A 13,879-nucleotide genomic window follows, 5' to 3' on the forward strand; every position below is an offset into this window, starting at 1 on the left:
TACAATCATCTGTACAAATCACAAAATTGAACGTGGATTTAAAAAAGATGAGGATGGGTATATTTACTGTGGAGCTGGAAGTATAAAGCATATTTATCTTTTCTATGTTAAGCTCACCAGCACAACAAAGTCTCTTCTGCTTCCAGTCCAGAAATACACAATCCATCTGTGCTGGTTTGAACAAGTGATTGTATGCTCTCAGGCTGTGTAGCAAGACATTTGGCGGTCCATAAAAGTTTTATTTGATTTGAAATCTGCAGGGAGTTTCTGAGAATGGAGTTATAACCACGTAATTTGTAGGAAGGCTGTACTCTGGAAAAGAACAGCACTCAGAGAGGTCTTTGAAAGTGACGTGGATTTGATTTTTAACCAGAGTGCAGAGACAGCAGACCGGTCGGCAGCAGGGGAGTCCCATTACCAGTAAGGGAGAGCACAGTAATGATACCTAAATACAGGAAGGCCAAAGCCAACCTATGTTTACTTTCTTCTACAAGCCGACTTTAACAATGCAAGGCTTTTCATGTGCCCAGACAAATCAAAGGATTACTGAATCCATTTGTCTGCACACAAAGGGGAAGGTTTTAGAAAACCTATAAGCATCTGCAGCTGATTGTATAATGCAGGCGATTGTGGAAAGGGCACCGATTTCCATTTTCTGCTGTGAGCCTTGACTTTGTCAAAGAAATTCAACTTTATGAAAAATCTGGTCGGATGAATGTGTTACTGTTTACACTTTTTCTTAACTATTTGCCATTAGTAATAGTATAGGTGATGCTAATTAATATAAACCAATATATTTGGAAATGTTTTGAGTCACCCTTCATTTCTTTATGTTTTGCTTCATAGGCAACAGATGTTTTTGACATTTTTAAAAGTGCTTTGAGCAATGCAACGCCAGCCTTTCTGGAGGGAAAGTTTTAAAGTTTTGGGGCATTGGCTGCTTTTTCACTCACTCTCAGTCCAGTCCTTGTCTTTCTTGGTCCGTCTGCCTGCTGCAAAAGCAACAGGTTTTCATTTCTCCAGCTGAATCTATGAAAAATATTTTAAAAAGTGTTTTTTCATCAACTAGGTGATTCACAAACTCCTATTAGCCAAAAACTTGGCACATCTCAGCATGATGTGCAGTGTCTCCTTAAAATTCGTTGTAGTATATACATGGAAAAAGTGCCAGGTTTAAATCTATATCGGATGAACAGAATCTAAAAGTCCTTAAGAAAACTTCCAGCAAAAACCTGACACAAGATCTGAAATGTGCATCTGGACCTTCAGCCGATCCATCTACTGTTCATTGAAGCCTCATCTGAAACGGTCTCAGTGGAAGGAAGAAGTCATTCTTAAGGTAAGGAAACGGGGAGGGAAGGCTGAGGTGTGCCAAAATATACAAGAACTGGACTGAAAATAAATTTGTGCCAACGGGTGTGATGGAGTGATGAATCCAAATTGTCATAGTTTGATTCATCATGCAATACCATCTGGGAAACATGTGATTGGCTTCATTTTTCAGCATGACAGGGATCCCAAACACACTCCCAGTGCAATTTTAATCCACGCCTAGATTAAAACCCACAGTGGAACACTATCAGTCATGGATTCCCCCCCAGAGCCTCAGCATTATTGAAGTAGTGTGGGAACCAAAAGCAGCCAACATCCAAATATTGACTTTCAATCTCATTAGAAGTGGTCAAACTCTGTCTTACATACCGAATTTCCATATTAGGAATATTTGCCAATATTTAAATAAATTGCTGCACATATTTCTTTTCTTTTTCCCCCCAATACCAACATAAAGAAATGAAGGGAGACTCGAGTGGGCTGCACATTACTGTATTTTTCCAAAAATGTCCAAAGTGTAAAGTTAGAAGTTAATAATCGGGGATTTCACTCCCCCCCTCCCCCTCCCCCACCTTTACACACCACCACCACGCGCTCTTACGTCACTGCCAGGAGCTGTCCACGCAGCGGTGGTGCTGAAGCTGAACAAGATGGCTGTGTGTTGGGGACCGGAGAGCTGAGAGCGAAGGGGTGAAAGAGTCTCAGATATAAGCAGTCAGCTCATTCAAACCAGAGCGACAGGACGGCGGAGCTGGCGTTCACCCTGCAACTGTGAAAACTTTCATTTTGATCAGCTGTAGCGAATCCCGTCGGGCTCTGGTCCTGCTCGCTGGCGACGGCAGGCTTCTCCATCTCCCGCCCAGCCATTCATCCCCGGACTGTATACTGCACAGATTAGCTCTGCCAGTTAGGAAGCTGGATCCTGTACTAAAGGCGCAAATAAGAGATGTCATTGCTGTGTGTTGGAGGTAAGAGGAAAAACTAACAGTCCGTGCGCTGGCTTGACTTGCTGTCCGTTTCCTTGACCTGCTGATGTGAGCAGTTTCCATAGCTCCAGTAGTATCTTTACAGCTTTTGGAGGGTTGCTGGTGATACTTTTACAATAGCCACCTCCTGCAGATAACATTACGGAAAAAATCTGGGGCTGTTAAATGATCATTCGATGCAAATAGCAATCTATGAGGCAATATTTCCCATCACCTGCATATTAGTTTGAATTTTTTCGCTAAAATATATACAGAAATCTTGCACTCCTCTTGCTGTCCATGCTAACGGTCCAGCCTCTTTTTATCCTTTGATTTTCTTTTTCTTTCTTTTTTCTTTCTTTTTTTTTTTTTTTACAAAAGCTGGCATTGCTACAACCGGATCGATTTATGTAGTAGGCGTATGCTTCTGGCAGCTACTGTCAGACATAGTAAAGCAATATGATATCCACTCTGCTCGTCCCTGTGAGGAGTGTTTTATTCTTTATTTTATAAAAGGTGATAGCATTTTGATTAAATATGTCGAATGGATCCCTCTCTCAGTTTCCACACATAAATACGCTCTGCAAAAAGGCGTGTTCCTTTAGGCTGCTGGGTTTCTTTACATTACGATTTCCCCTAACCACGTGATTCATTGCAATGCTATAAAATTTCCATTTCTCCCAATCCGTCCTTAAACATTGCGAGATTTTCCAATTGTTTCCTGTTATTTAAAGACCCAAAGGGTTATTAAACATTGTCTATGATGTTTGTAAAAATAGAAATCTGGTGTCTAGATGTAAAGGCTGTCAGTGAGGTGTCGATAAAACCTCAGCTGTCACGCTTTTGCTGTAAAACCTTTGCAGCATTTACAGGAAGTCACATGTGGCTGGTTTGGGGCTTCATTTCAGGCATTTTGTATGAGGAAAGGACTTCAGATCTTCATTTATTAATACATTATTTATTTTTTAACTGATGAAATGTAAATCCCTTGTTCGTAAATACAAATTTACCCACGTAGCTTTCCAGTTTTCCAAGTCTGCTTGTGCTAAAATTTGGAGAGTGAATTTGGGGGTGAGCACTTCCTTTTCCCCCTACATAAGGAACTCAAAGTTTATGTCTTGTGTGAGGAGATTTGTGCTTAAAATGACATTTTTCCTAAGAGTTTTTAAAAGTTTTCTGCTCTCCCTCCCAACAACAAAAACTTTCTCATGTTTTTTACAACAATGTCTTTACAACATATCCAAAGAACTGGCTTCTTTAGAGATGGCATTATAATTGCAGCTACAGCTGTGGGAGAACCACAAGTTTATGTAATCTAATATCTATCTATTTGAATGCATGCTGAAACTGTGCACATCTCTGCCTGTCGTGAGCCACTTCCTGGATACTGCTGCTCCTTTTACTTCTCGCTGAATTGATATGAGTTTTCCTGTTATTACAAATATTTTTTTATAACTATTTAATACTTCTAATGCTTAGGATCAAATATGTGCTATGCAGAGAATCTCTCCAGAGTTTTGGTGCATTTCCAATTCTGAAAGGCTTGATAAGTTTTGTGTTTTAAGGGTTAGTGAAGAAAAGATGAAAAACGGGATTTCCTCGAGCGTCTTCCTGAGATTTAACAAGAGGTTATAACAGGCTCTTGGTGTTTGCAAAGAGGCTGCTTTGCTGCTGACACCAGTGCTGGAGCTGATTGCACAGATGTCAGGATTGAGATTCAGGCTCGTTGGTGGTCCCTTTATGTCCTGAAGCTTTGTTGGCATAGCAACCCCATTGGTATTTTAGGTCTCTGCTGGCATTTTCTCATTAGCTTCTAAACACACTGTAATAGGCCTGCAGCTAGGTTAATATTGATACTATGTTCTTCCTTTCATGGTGGATGGGAGAAGAATAGAGAATTATGGGATGAACAGTATGGGCTGTCATGCTGGACTGCAGCAGTCACACAGTTTGCCTGCTGAGATGTGTGTGTGTGTCTCATGATGTTAGATCTGGTCTGTGAAATGATGGACTGTGCTACAAAAGCTGAGTAAGTAGATGGCAGCCATCCTTACTGTCACGCTTTGTAGCAAGATGCAAATTCAGGCATTATAGCTCTATAAATGAGTGAGCCATGGCACATGCGCTCATTAGCATTACTGTATAATTTAGCACCATATAAACCTTGACTACATTTGTCTTTTACTGTCTCGAAAACACTGCTATGTTACTGTACTGTAAATAAAGATCAGGAGCAATCATAGCAAAAAAAGATGACAGCGAAGGGCAATTTTTTATTAATTGAAGTATGTGCAACAGTTAGAATGAAGCATTCACATTCTGTTGATAACAATGCTTAGGCTGTAGATACTCTGTCTTGTATATGCTATATATAATCTTTAAACCGCTGACTGGCAGTTGTGCTCTCTCAACACAGTTAGCATAATGGCACTCTAATTCTTGTTGCAGGTATTATACTGTAAGGTTTCCTGTAAGATAAAGACCCTATAGTATTCTGGAGAAAACCCCAGCAATCAAACAACCTACGAGCTAGCACTTTGCAGCGGTGGGAAGACAAAAGCATGGCTGGGTGGGGGTGTGAGGAGGAAGAGAAAAGAAAAAGAGAGCAGAGGGAGACAGGTGAAAAACAATGGGCTCAAGGAGAGAAGACACAAATTTAATGGCATGCTACAGGCATATATAAATGCGTGGGGAGTAAAAGAGAGGTCAGTGGAGAAGAAGTGCTCGGTGTATCACATGAAGTGCTGCAGCTGTCTAAACTTATAACAGCATAACTACAGGTTGGTTAATTCACCTGATCCAGCTCTGACTGTAGGCTTAAACATTAAGGAAAGGTTTTATTCTAACCTTTAAAGCAGAGAGGGTGTCTCTGCTGAATCCAAACTGGGAGCTGGTTCCACAGAAGACAGAAAAAAGCTGAAGGCTCAGCCTCCCATTCTACTTTTAGAAACTTTAGGAACCACAAGTAAGCCTGCAGTCTGAGAGTGAATCACTCTAAAAGGATAATATTGTGCTATGAAGTCTTCAAGATACTATAAAAACTGCTAAATTCAATTCTAAAAGAAAATAGAAATAAGCCCTCTCTCACTCTCTCCCTCACTCATCAGTCTCACTGCAGCATTTTTGATGATCACATTGTTACTTACTAATACCTTCGCCTAAAACATTGTGTCTGACCAGATACTGACAGATACTGGTTTCTGGTTTCTAAGGCTATTAGGACCAAATGTAGCAGCCTCAGTTTTTTGGGTTTGGGAGAAAAAAATTGCAGAGCAACCACCCCTTTATGTAGTTTAATGTCATCTGGCTTCATAGATAAATAAAGCTGAAGATCATCTGCATAGCAATGAATATGTATTCTGTGTTTTCTGTTAGCATTGCTTAAGGGAGGCAGGTATAATGTAAATAGAATTGGTCCCAGCACAGAACCCTGTGGAACTCCAAGACTCCCCATTTACATATACATTTCTTAAAATCTTACACTCAACTGTATCAAATGAGGGCTAACAGCAGAAACACAAAAATTAGTCCACTATCAGCCATCGGGCCTAAGAAGGTCATTCGTAACCATCACCAGTGCTTCTTCAGTGCTAAGATCAATTCTGCAAACTGATTGAAACTCTTCAGTTATCCTATTATACTGCACATGATCGCCCCGCTGTTTTACAGCCACTCTTTTGTAGGTCTAAAAGCTAAGACGTCTGGCTCAAGTAAAAGCTTTTAAGTACTGGTTCAATTATAGCCACCTTGAAAGCCTGTGGTAGACATTAGTGACTACTTAGACCTTATTTACTAGTTAACATTATTAATAGACCATCAACTTCTAGTTGCACTGAGGTCACTGTGACTGAATATTATTTAGAAAACAGGGATGAGCTTTAATCACCAATTATTTTAGACTTGCAAGCTGTTTTTTTTTTTTAATGAATGACCATTCAATCAGTGTTCTTTTCTTTTTTAATTATAATATTTGTAATTTCCTTCTGTGCGCTCCCTCTTCAGTACTACAGGTTGATATTGCTGTTGCTGGTGTCAGTATAATGGCTCTGATGAAATAAAAAGAAATAAAAAGCCCCTTTAGCTCCTCTGAACCAGGGCACGAGTAAAAGTATTTGTCCAATTTCCCCGAGTGAAGAAAGAGAAAATGAAATCCTGTAATCACCGTGGCACCGACTCAACATTTTCTGTGGAGGTTTTGCACAAAATATCTAACCCTCTTTATTTTTCACCCACACCGCAGCAGTAACTAGCTACAGCAGTGTTGGTTTAGTCTCATGCCTGTGAGCAAGTAACCCCTCCACCACCCCACCCCTCTTCCCCCAGCTCTTACACACACACACACACACACACACACCTCTCCACTTTCCAGCACCCCCACCCCCCACCCCCACCCCTGTCACACTGAAGTGGTTATTTTTAGTGTTGGGGATGCAGCTCACTCTGCCTGCATCCGGCTCCACAGAGAGATTAATGGAGCACAAGAGAAAGAGATAGAAAGGGAACACACGTGCACACTCACCACATGGCAGGGGAAGCTTGTAGGGGCGAGTGATTGACTGAGAGAGAGGGAGAGAGGACCGATGGCTGGTGAGGAGAGGACTGTATATGTGAGAGAGAGAGAGAGAGAGTGCTGGCAAGGGTGCAGCCGAAGGTGCATCTGTCAATTACTGCCTACTTAAAAGCAAAGTACCCATTTGAGCTCGTCTTTGTCGAATGCATGTTCAGTGCAGTGAACCTTCCTCACCCCTTTGGCACGACTGCCTTGTCAGCAGCTAAAATATCAGGAAGGAGACTTTACTTTGATGTTGGCTAAGAACACACATGCTTCACGACACTTCCTACTCTGGCACTGGTTTCTTGAATCTGAATAATATTTAAGTGATAAGAGTGATCCCAGGGGTTTCCTGGGGTGATGCTATTTTTAGAAGCCAATTTTTCCACAATGATTATCGCGCCTGCTCTCTGTCACTGACTAAGAAAATGACTCAGTGTCTTTCTTTGTCATCATCATATTTGAAACTGTATTTTTTTGCCTTTTTTTTCTATTTACTTTCCTCCTCTATATTAGTGAGTCGGGCTGTAGGCTGTGCAATATAAAGAAATTCTTCTTTACATCCGTTCACACGTGCATGTTGCCGAATTTCCATTAGATAGATTTTAAGTAGCCTGTATTTTTTTCTTTAAACCTAACGTCAGTGAAAAGAAGCAATCATCAGGGATTAAATACCAGTCCGCTGAATATTAATACTTCACTCTTGAACATGGGGATGATGGGAATCGGCAGGGTGCAAGACTAAATGAATAATGAATAAGCTTTTGACGTCACTGTGGTTTTAAAAGTCATTTGGGTACCTCCAGTAGACCCTGCGTGGAGAAAATGGCTGTGGCACCTCAGCAGAGATTCGTCTGTTGTGTACAATAAACTGCAGAACTGTTCAGTGTTTTATCCATCAGCCTGTGTTGACAAGCATGATGGAAAACACACGGGTATCGTTCAGGCCATCTGTCCATCCAACAAGTCACTCAGAGACCCTGACGTCTCCTGCTGAACGGATGTAGTCTTTCATATTGAGAGCCTGGCATCTGCTCAAAGAGCAAAGTTTAGTTGTAGACCTCACACTTTCTCTGTAAAATACCAGACTACTGTCAGTCACCAAGCAACCATACTTTGATGCACATGAGCTACAGGCAGAGGCTCGCACTGCAAGCACAGGATGAAGCCTTTGAGATCCGATGATGGAATATGATCTCTTAAAAAATACACAAAAAAACCCTGACAGGCTAATTTCCTTTTTCTTTTCTCAATTTGTTCACAGTGAAAAAAGGCAAGCTTGATGGACCACAAGGTGAGTTGTGTCACGGATGTACTGCATGAAGCTGTTGATTGTAAAACACTGGGGTCATCGAGACCGATGTTTGAATCTGTTCATTTTCGCAGAGAAATTCAACACATACGTGACCCTGAAGGTGCAGAATGTTAAGAGCACAACCATCGCTGTCCGTGGCAGTCAGCCATGTTGGGAGCAGGACTTCATGTTGTGAGTGCTTCTCGTCCTGACAATGAAAAAAAAAAATCCAGGGAATGAAGTTGGAATAAGGCAAACTTTCCACACCTCTCCGGCATGTGGCTACTTTAGCAGCTACCAATATAGCACAGCCAAGTCTCCAACCAAGATTGTCATAAAACGAGTTTCAGCTTTAAGAAAAGAGAAGAATGCATGAAACGAGGACAGTATTGTGGCGTTGATGTTTTTAACTGCCGGCTGGAATTGAGACAACCTTTTAAGAGTCAAAGCTGCATTACCTTATTAAACTATCAGCTCTATTGTTTTATTTCCATAAGACATTTATAATGTGAACATATTCTTAATTAGTGAAAATAAACCCGTTTTCTCTGCAGCCCTGAACTGTCCTAGACATTACCTGGTGCACGTGCATGTGAGAATTCAGACATCTAATATGAAGCTGTCTTTAACCTGCGTGATGTCCAGTTTCACCCACGTGAGGAGTGAAATTGATGTTATCAGGGTGCTGTGGGAGTCAGCTGTAACATTTGTGTCGCAGTTTTTTTTGTTTCTGTTTTTTGCTGCCATTCTGCCTCCCTTCCACTCATGAGTGATGGGATGAAATAACACCTCTGCTGCTGTTTGCTCTGCTCCGGCAGATTTCACACATCTAGTCATGAAAGTTTCTCCCCATTCAAGCTTTATTAACACCTTAAAACTCCAGAATATCAATCCAACAGAAAAACTCTGCTACAGTCATGGTGCTAAATTAAATGTAAGGAATATCTTTAAAGAAGGGCTTTCCTCTACTTTTCAGCTTTCGGGGCCAGCACACCATCCAGCAAAGTCACCTGAAGATGTGTTCATCTCCTAAGGAAGCACTTTACGCTCATTATTAGGTTTTTTTCTTCATTTAAACCTAGCTTAGGAGCATCACTGTTCAGTAACGGGAGATGCATAGTGAGCTGATAACCTGCAAGCCAGATACGTAGTTGCATTACAAATGTTAGCTGTATATGAGCTTTTGAGTTCACTGTTGTTTATCACACATAAATATAGATAGTTTCTGTCTGTGCAGTCACTTATATGTTGTCGGGAGCCTGGCTGACTGTCACCTGTGCTTTTCCATCTTCATGCTGAATGACTCATTTCCCTGAGCAGATTGAATCATGGTGCATATCCATCACCAGATTAAATTCAGCTCCTCGAGGAATAAACTGTATTTTTGCTAAAAGTCTTGTGTAAACAGCCCAAGCCTCCACTCAGCTCATGACAGTATTCTGTATTTAACTTCTTTTTTTTTATTCCTCCTCATTTTTCTGTTTGCTTGTCCTTTTCTTATCCCGCCATCTCTACTGAGCAGTGAAATAAACCGCCTTGATCTGGGCCTCACAGTGGAGGTGTGGAACAAGGGGCTGATCTGGGACACCATGGTGGGCACCTTATGGATCCCCCTGCGCAGCATACGGCAGTCCAATGAGGTTCACCACATTCATCTTTCTGACTCAGACCTTTGGTTTTATTGGCAATGCTTACTAGCATTTCTGAATTTAGCATACTCAAACTCACATATTAAGCCGTAGATGAGAAGATTGATGGCAATGGTCATTTGTACGAAGACAGCAAATTAGATCCAGGGCAGAGGTGCCAAAATACGTATTGATCACACAGTAAGTGTTGCTGCAGGCATGTTTGTCCTTCTGTCTTTTCCAGGAGGGACCGGGTCAGTGGCTGACCCTCGACTCCAATGCGATCATGGCTGAGAACGAGATCTGTGGAACCAAAGACCCGACCTTTCATAGGCTGCTGCTCGACACACGCTTTGAGCTGCCACTAGGTTTGACATTTATCAGTGTTGTGTCAATAATAACGTTTAATTTATTTTGTATTAATTTGAATTCCTTTTTTCAAAAAATGTTACTAGTATTAGTACTGCTGCTACTTTAGAACTCTAAAGACTGTCTCATGATTCCTATTAGTACTTTTTCTAGTAGTTGCCTGATGCAGTTTTATTACTACTTCTACTACTAATACAACTAGCCCTCTAATGCCAGCCCTACTCTTTGATATAACTTGAGAAAATTCACTTTAAACTTTGGCAAAACAGTATCAGCACAAAGTCTTACAGCGTAGCGCCCAATATTTCACGTGCCAAGTGGAGAATCTCAAGTGTTTCTGTTTCTGCAGACATCCCAGAGGAAGAGGCCAGATACTGGGCGAAGAAACTTGAACAACTTAATGCCATGAGAGATCAAGATGTAAGAATTTTATTCTGCTGAATACTCTTTACTGTATTACCACAACTTTTTCTGCTTTGTATTGTTTCCTTATTCGTCTGTTGTTGCCGCTTTTCTTTGCCTCAGTACGCCTATCAGGAAGAGCAGGAGCGACCACTACATGCACCATCCACACAGTGCTGTGAGTGCCGCCAGCCTCCTCTTCTGCATTTACCTCCTCCTGCGCCCGATCCTGCTGTGCCCTTTTTATGCCTCCTGTGTTTCCTCTCCCCACTCCCTCTCCTCTGGCTCCTCAGCTTACTGAGAAGAGATGTAGACAGGAGGTTGAAATGAAGCTAATAGATGAAGGAAAGGTTAGCTGGCGAGAGGAAGGAGAGCCGATGAGATTAATCACAAATACATGCCTGCCTGAACACTAGAATGACTTACAGGTGATAGATCCGTGATGAATGTGAGATGACATATGGGGGGTGTCAGACACACTCCCACGCCTGTCCGCCTGTCTGGCAGTGGTGACACTGGGAGCAGGTGCATAACTGTGTGGATACTGTGGACCTGTGGAGAGAGGGGTTTGGTTTGCATCACGGTGCTTGTGTTTGTGCAAAGAAGATGTGTGTGTTACCTAACTGCATCGAGGCCAGCTGCCTTAAAAACAGTTTTTTCTAAAGACCTTGTGTTTTTCTCTGCTCAAACACACACACACACACACACACACACACACACACACACACACATACATAGACAGCCACTTATAAACTCTCTCCACACATATTTACATCATAAAACAATTATTTCTGAGGGCTAACGATCCTCCTCGTTTGTTTACCCTGGTTTTGTTGACTGCTTGTGTGTTTAATTTGTGGCCCAAACCTAATTTGGTTTTTCCGACTCCTTTATCTCTTCGCAGGTAATTGGAGTCTGTGGGGAGATCAACAAAGTAAGTTTCTTTCATGCAGTTCTGCTAACAACTTGGAGTAATTCTGTATTTATTGTCCATGTCTCACTTAATGTAATGATCTCCTTGCATAGTATTCCTCAGAGACCATTAACTGCCAAAAAAGTATTTCTTCTCCACATATCCTCCCTGAACTTCCCCTCACCTCATACCCTTGCTTTTGCAATAATACCTCAAACTGTTAAAATGAAATTGAATGCAGCTCTAGCTAAACTCAGGATGCATACATATTTGATGAGATAAAGAAGAGTTATTTTCGAGTGATTCATTATGAGACAGGAAGCACATAACCGAATAACTCCCACTTGCATCTCAGGCACTGAACTGTCTAAAACTCTGTTTCCACAAAATCGGAATCTTTTGCAAATCGTTTCAACCCGCTGGTCGACCTGATCAAACATCTCACAGCTGTATGGGTTTATTAGCAGCAGGTCAGTCTTTCATGAAGACATACTGTGGATAGGATGAATCATTTAATAAAAGACTGCGTGGGGAAAAAGTTTCACAATTTAAAAATAATTATACAGAATCTACAAAACAAGATCAAAAACTACGGTGGCCCTGAGAGGCCAAACGGACTGCAACTTAAGAAAACACCAGCAATAAGAAAGACGCAGCAAAAGCACCCAAACACAATGGAAATAGAAAAACGACAATGGAAATAGGAAAAGCGAAAACATAAATAGGAAAAACAAAAACAAAAATAGGAAAAAACAGATTTCCAAAAGCACAAGGGAAGTGTTTCTGGGGAGACAATAACCCGACGGACCAGTTGTAGGAACCAAAACATGCTAAGAATTGCGCTGGGAGACAATTAAAAGAAGTGGAGGATCTATTGGTTTTGTGAGGAAAGAAAAGATGAGAGGTAAGTGTGCTAGCCTAACTATTAGCCTAAAAATCCGTCATCAGTATTATATGAATCATGATAAAACTAGTTTTGGGTTCCTGCAACTGGTCCGTCCGTTTATTGTCTCCCCAGACACTTCTCTTGTGCTTTTAAAAATCTGTTTTTTCCTATTTATGTTTTCGCTTTTCCTATTTCTGTTTTGTTTTTTCCTATTTCCGTTGTCGTTTTTCCTATTATCGTTGTGTTTTGTGTGCTTTTGCAGCGTTTTTCTTATTGCTGGTGTTTTCTTAAGTTGCAGTCCGTTTGACCTCTCAGGGCCACCGTAAAAGAACAGTTTTCTCTGTTTCCTGTAAAAACGTGTCTTGTTATTCTTTTATTCTAGCCTAACAATCTTTAAGTATTTGTAGGTAAATACAGTTACATTGTAATTTAAATTAAAATAGATTAAAATTCCATTTAATTATAGGGGAATTACATAGTCACAGGCCTACAGATGTTTTCCCCCTGATTTTTAGGCTCTCATTTAGGATTGAATGAGAAGGAAAAAAAACTGGATTCTGAGCAGAGACTTCAACTATCTGAAAAGAAACAAGACCACCCCCCTTCTCTACGCCCCAGCTCTTTCATTACACACTCAATGTACTCAATGGTCGTCATCTTTTTGCCTCGCCAACCTCACTTTGTTCCGTCTCCCGCTGTTTTGGTGAACAGACGAGGACCCAGACAGCGCAGTGGATGACAGGGACAGCGACTACCGCAGTGAGACCAGTAACAGCATCCCACCTCCTTACTACACCACCTCCCAGCCCAATGCTTCCATGCACCAGTATCCCATGAGGCACCAGCACCACAGACACTCCTACACTGACGACATCAATGAGCTGGACTATGATCACAGAGCTATGAGGTAACAGGCGTACTACTACTGAGACTGAAGAACAGGGTTTTATTTTGCCTATGTGCACCATAAAGTTTAAATGCAACATAGAGAGAGGAGTTTTTGGTCACACAGAAGATCTAAATGTTTTAACGTTGTGAATTTAACATCACACTGCTCGTAAACGGAGCACTCCTCCCCGTCTAGCTCATAGCCATGAGACAAGTGAGCCCCTGCGGCCTTGTTTTGTTGCACTGTGTTGTACATAGTAACATGTCCCACTGTGCTCTCCTTCTCTAGAGAATAACCCTGGCCTCAGTGTATACAAGCATGCTGGGGTGCAGAGTTCTTGTATACAGGTTTTGTATGAAGCGGGCCTTTGTGGTTATCTTTCACGTGCGAATGCGTGTGCGCGTGCTTGCATCTGTGTGTGCACGTCGAGTGTGTGAGCATCAGAAACCCCTTGTGATTTCTGAACATAATGGTCGTCACTTTAGACATGTATATATGAAAGGAGGAGAGGCTTTAAACTCATGCATTTCTCAGAAAAGCTTAAATTGAAAGTTTGACCATTTGCTTTGTCAAGGCTGAGATGGATATAATAAATCTCAGCGTCAGTGAGACGTCTTTGTGCAGAAGCTTAATGGACAGGTTCATATTT

General features: G+C 41.4%; 1 protein-coding gene across 11 annotated transcripts in view; it reads left to right on the plus strand.

Moving 5' to 3' along the window:
• Positions 1–1,933: 1,933 nt before the first annotated feature.
• Positions 1,934–13,879, plus strand: part of unc13a (unc-13 homolog A (C. elegans)) — a 44,090-nt gene continuing 32,144 nt past the window's right edge. For 7 of the 11 annotated variants that reach the window (XM_040039894.1, XM_040039896.1, XM_040039898.1 and 4 more), the window contains exons 1-9: positions 1,935–2,300; positions 8,114–8,143; positions 8,236–8,335; positions 9,666–9,783; positions 10,016–10,139; positions 10,490–10,560; positions 10,666–10,720; positions 11,447–11,476; positions 13,053–13,248. In XM_040039894.1, the coding sequence (XP_039895828.1) occupies positions 2,279–2,300; positions 8,114–8,143; positions 8,236–8,335; positions 9,666–9,783; positions 10,016–10,139; positions 10,490–10,560; positions 10,666–10,720; positions 11,447–11,476; positions 13,053–13,248 (746 nt within the window). In that variant the 5' untranslated portion in view covers positions 1,935–2,278. Of the gene's footprint in view, positions 2,301–8,113; positions 8,144–8,235; positions 8,336–9,665; positions 9,784–10,015; positions 10,140–10,489; positions 10,561–10,665; positions 10,721–11,446; positions 11,477–13,052; positions 13,249–13,879 lie in introns of all 11 variants that reach the window. The other 4 variants (XM_040039889.1, XM_040039893.1, XM_040039890.1 and 1 more) reach the window with 1 other exon arrangement.

This window comes from Simochromis diagramma, unplaced genomic scaffold (assembly GCF_900408965.1).
Source record: "Simochromis diagramma unplaced genomic scaffold, fSimDia1.1 OVJJ01000026.1, whole genome shotgun sequence".
NCBI classification, from domain to species: domain Eukaryota; kingdom Metazoa; phylum Chordata; class Actinopteri; order Cichliformes; family Cichlidae; genus Simochromis; species Simochromis diagramma.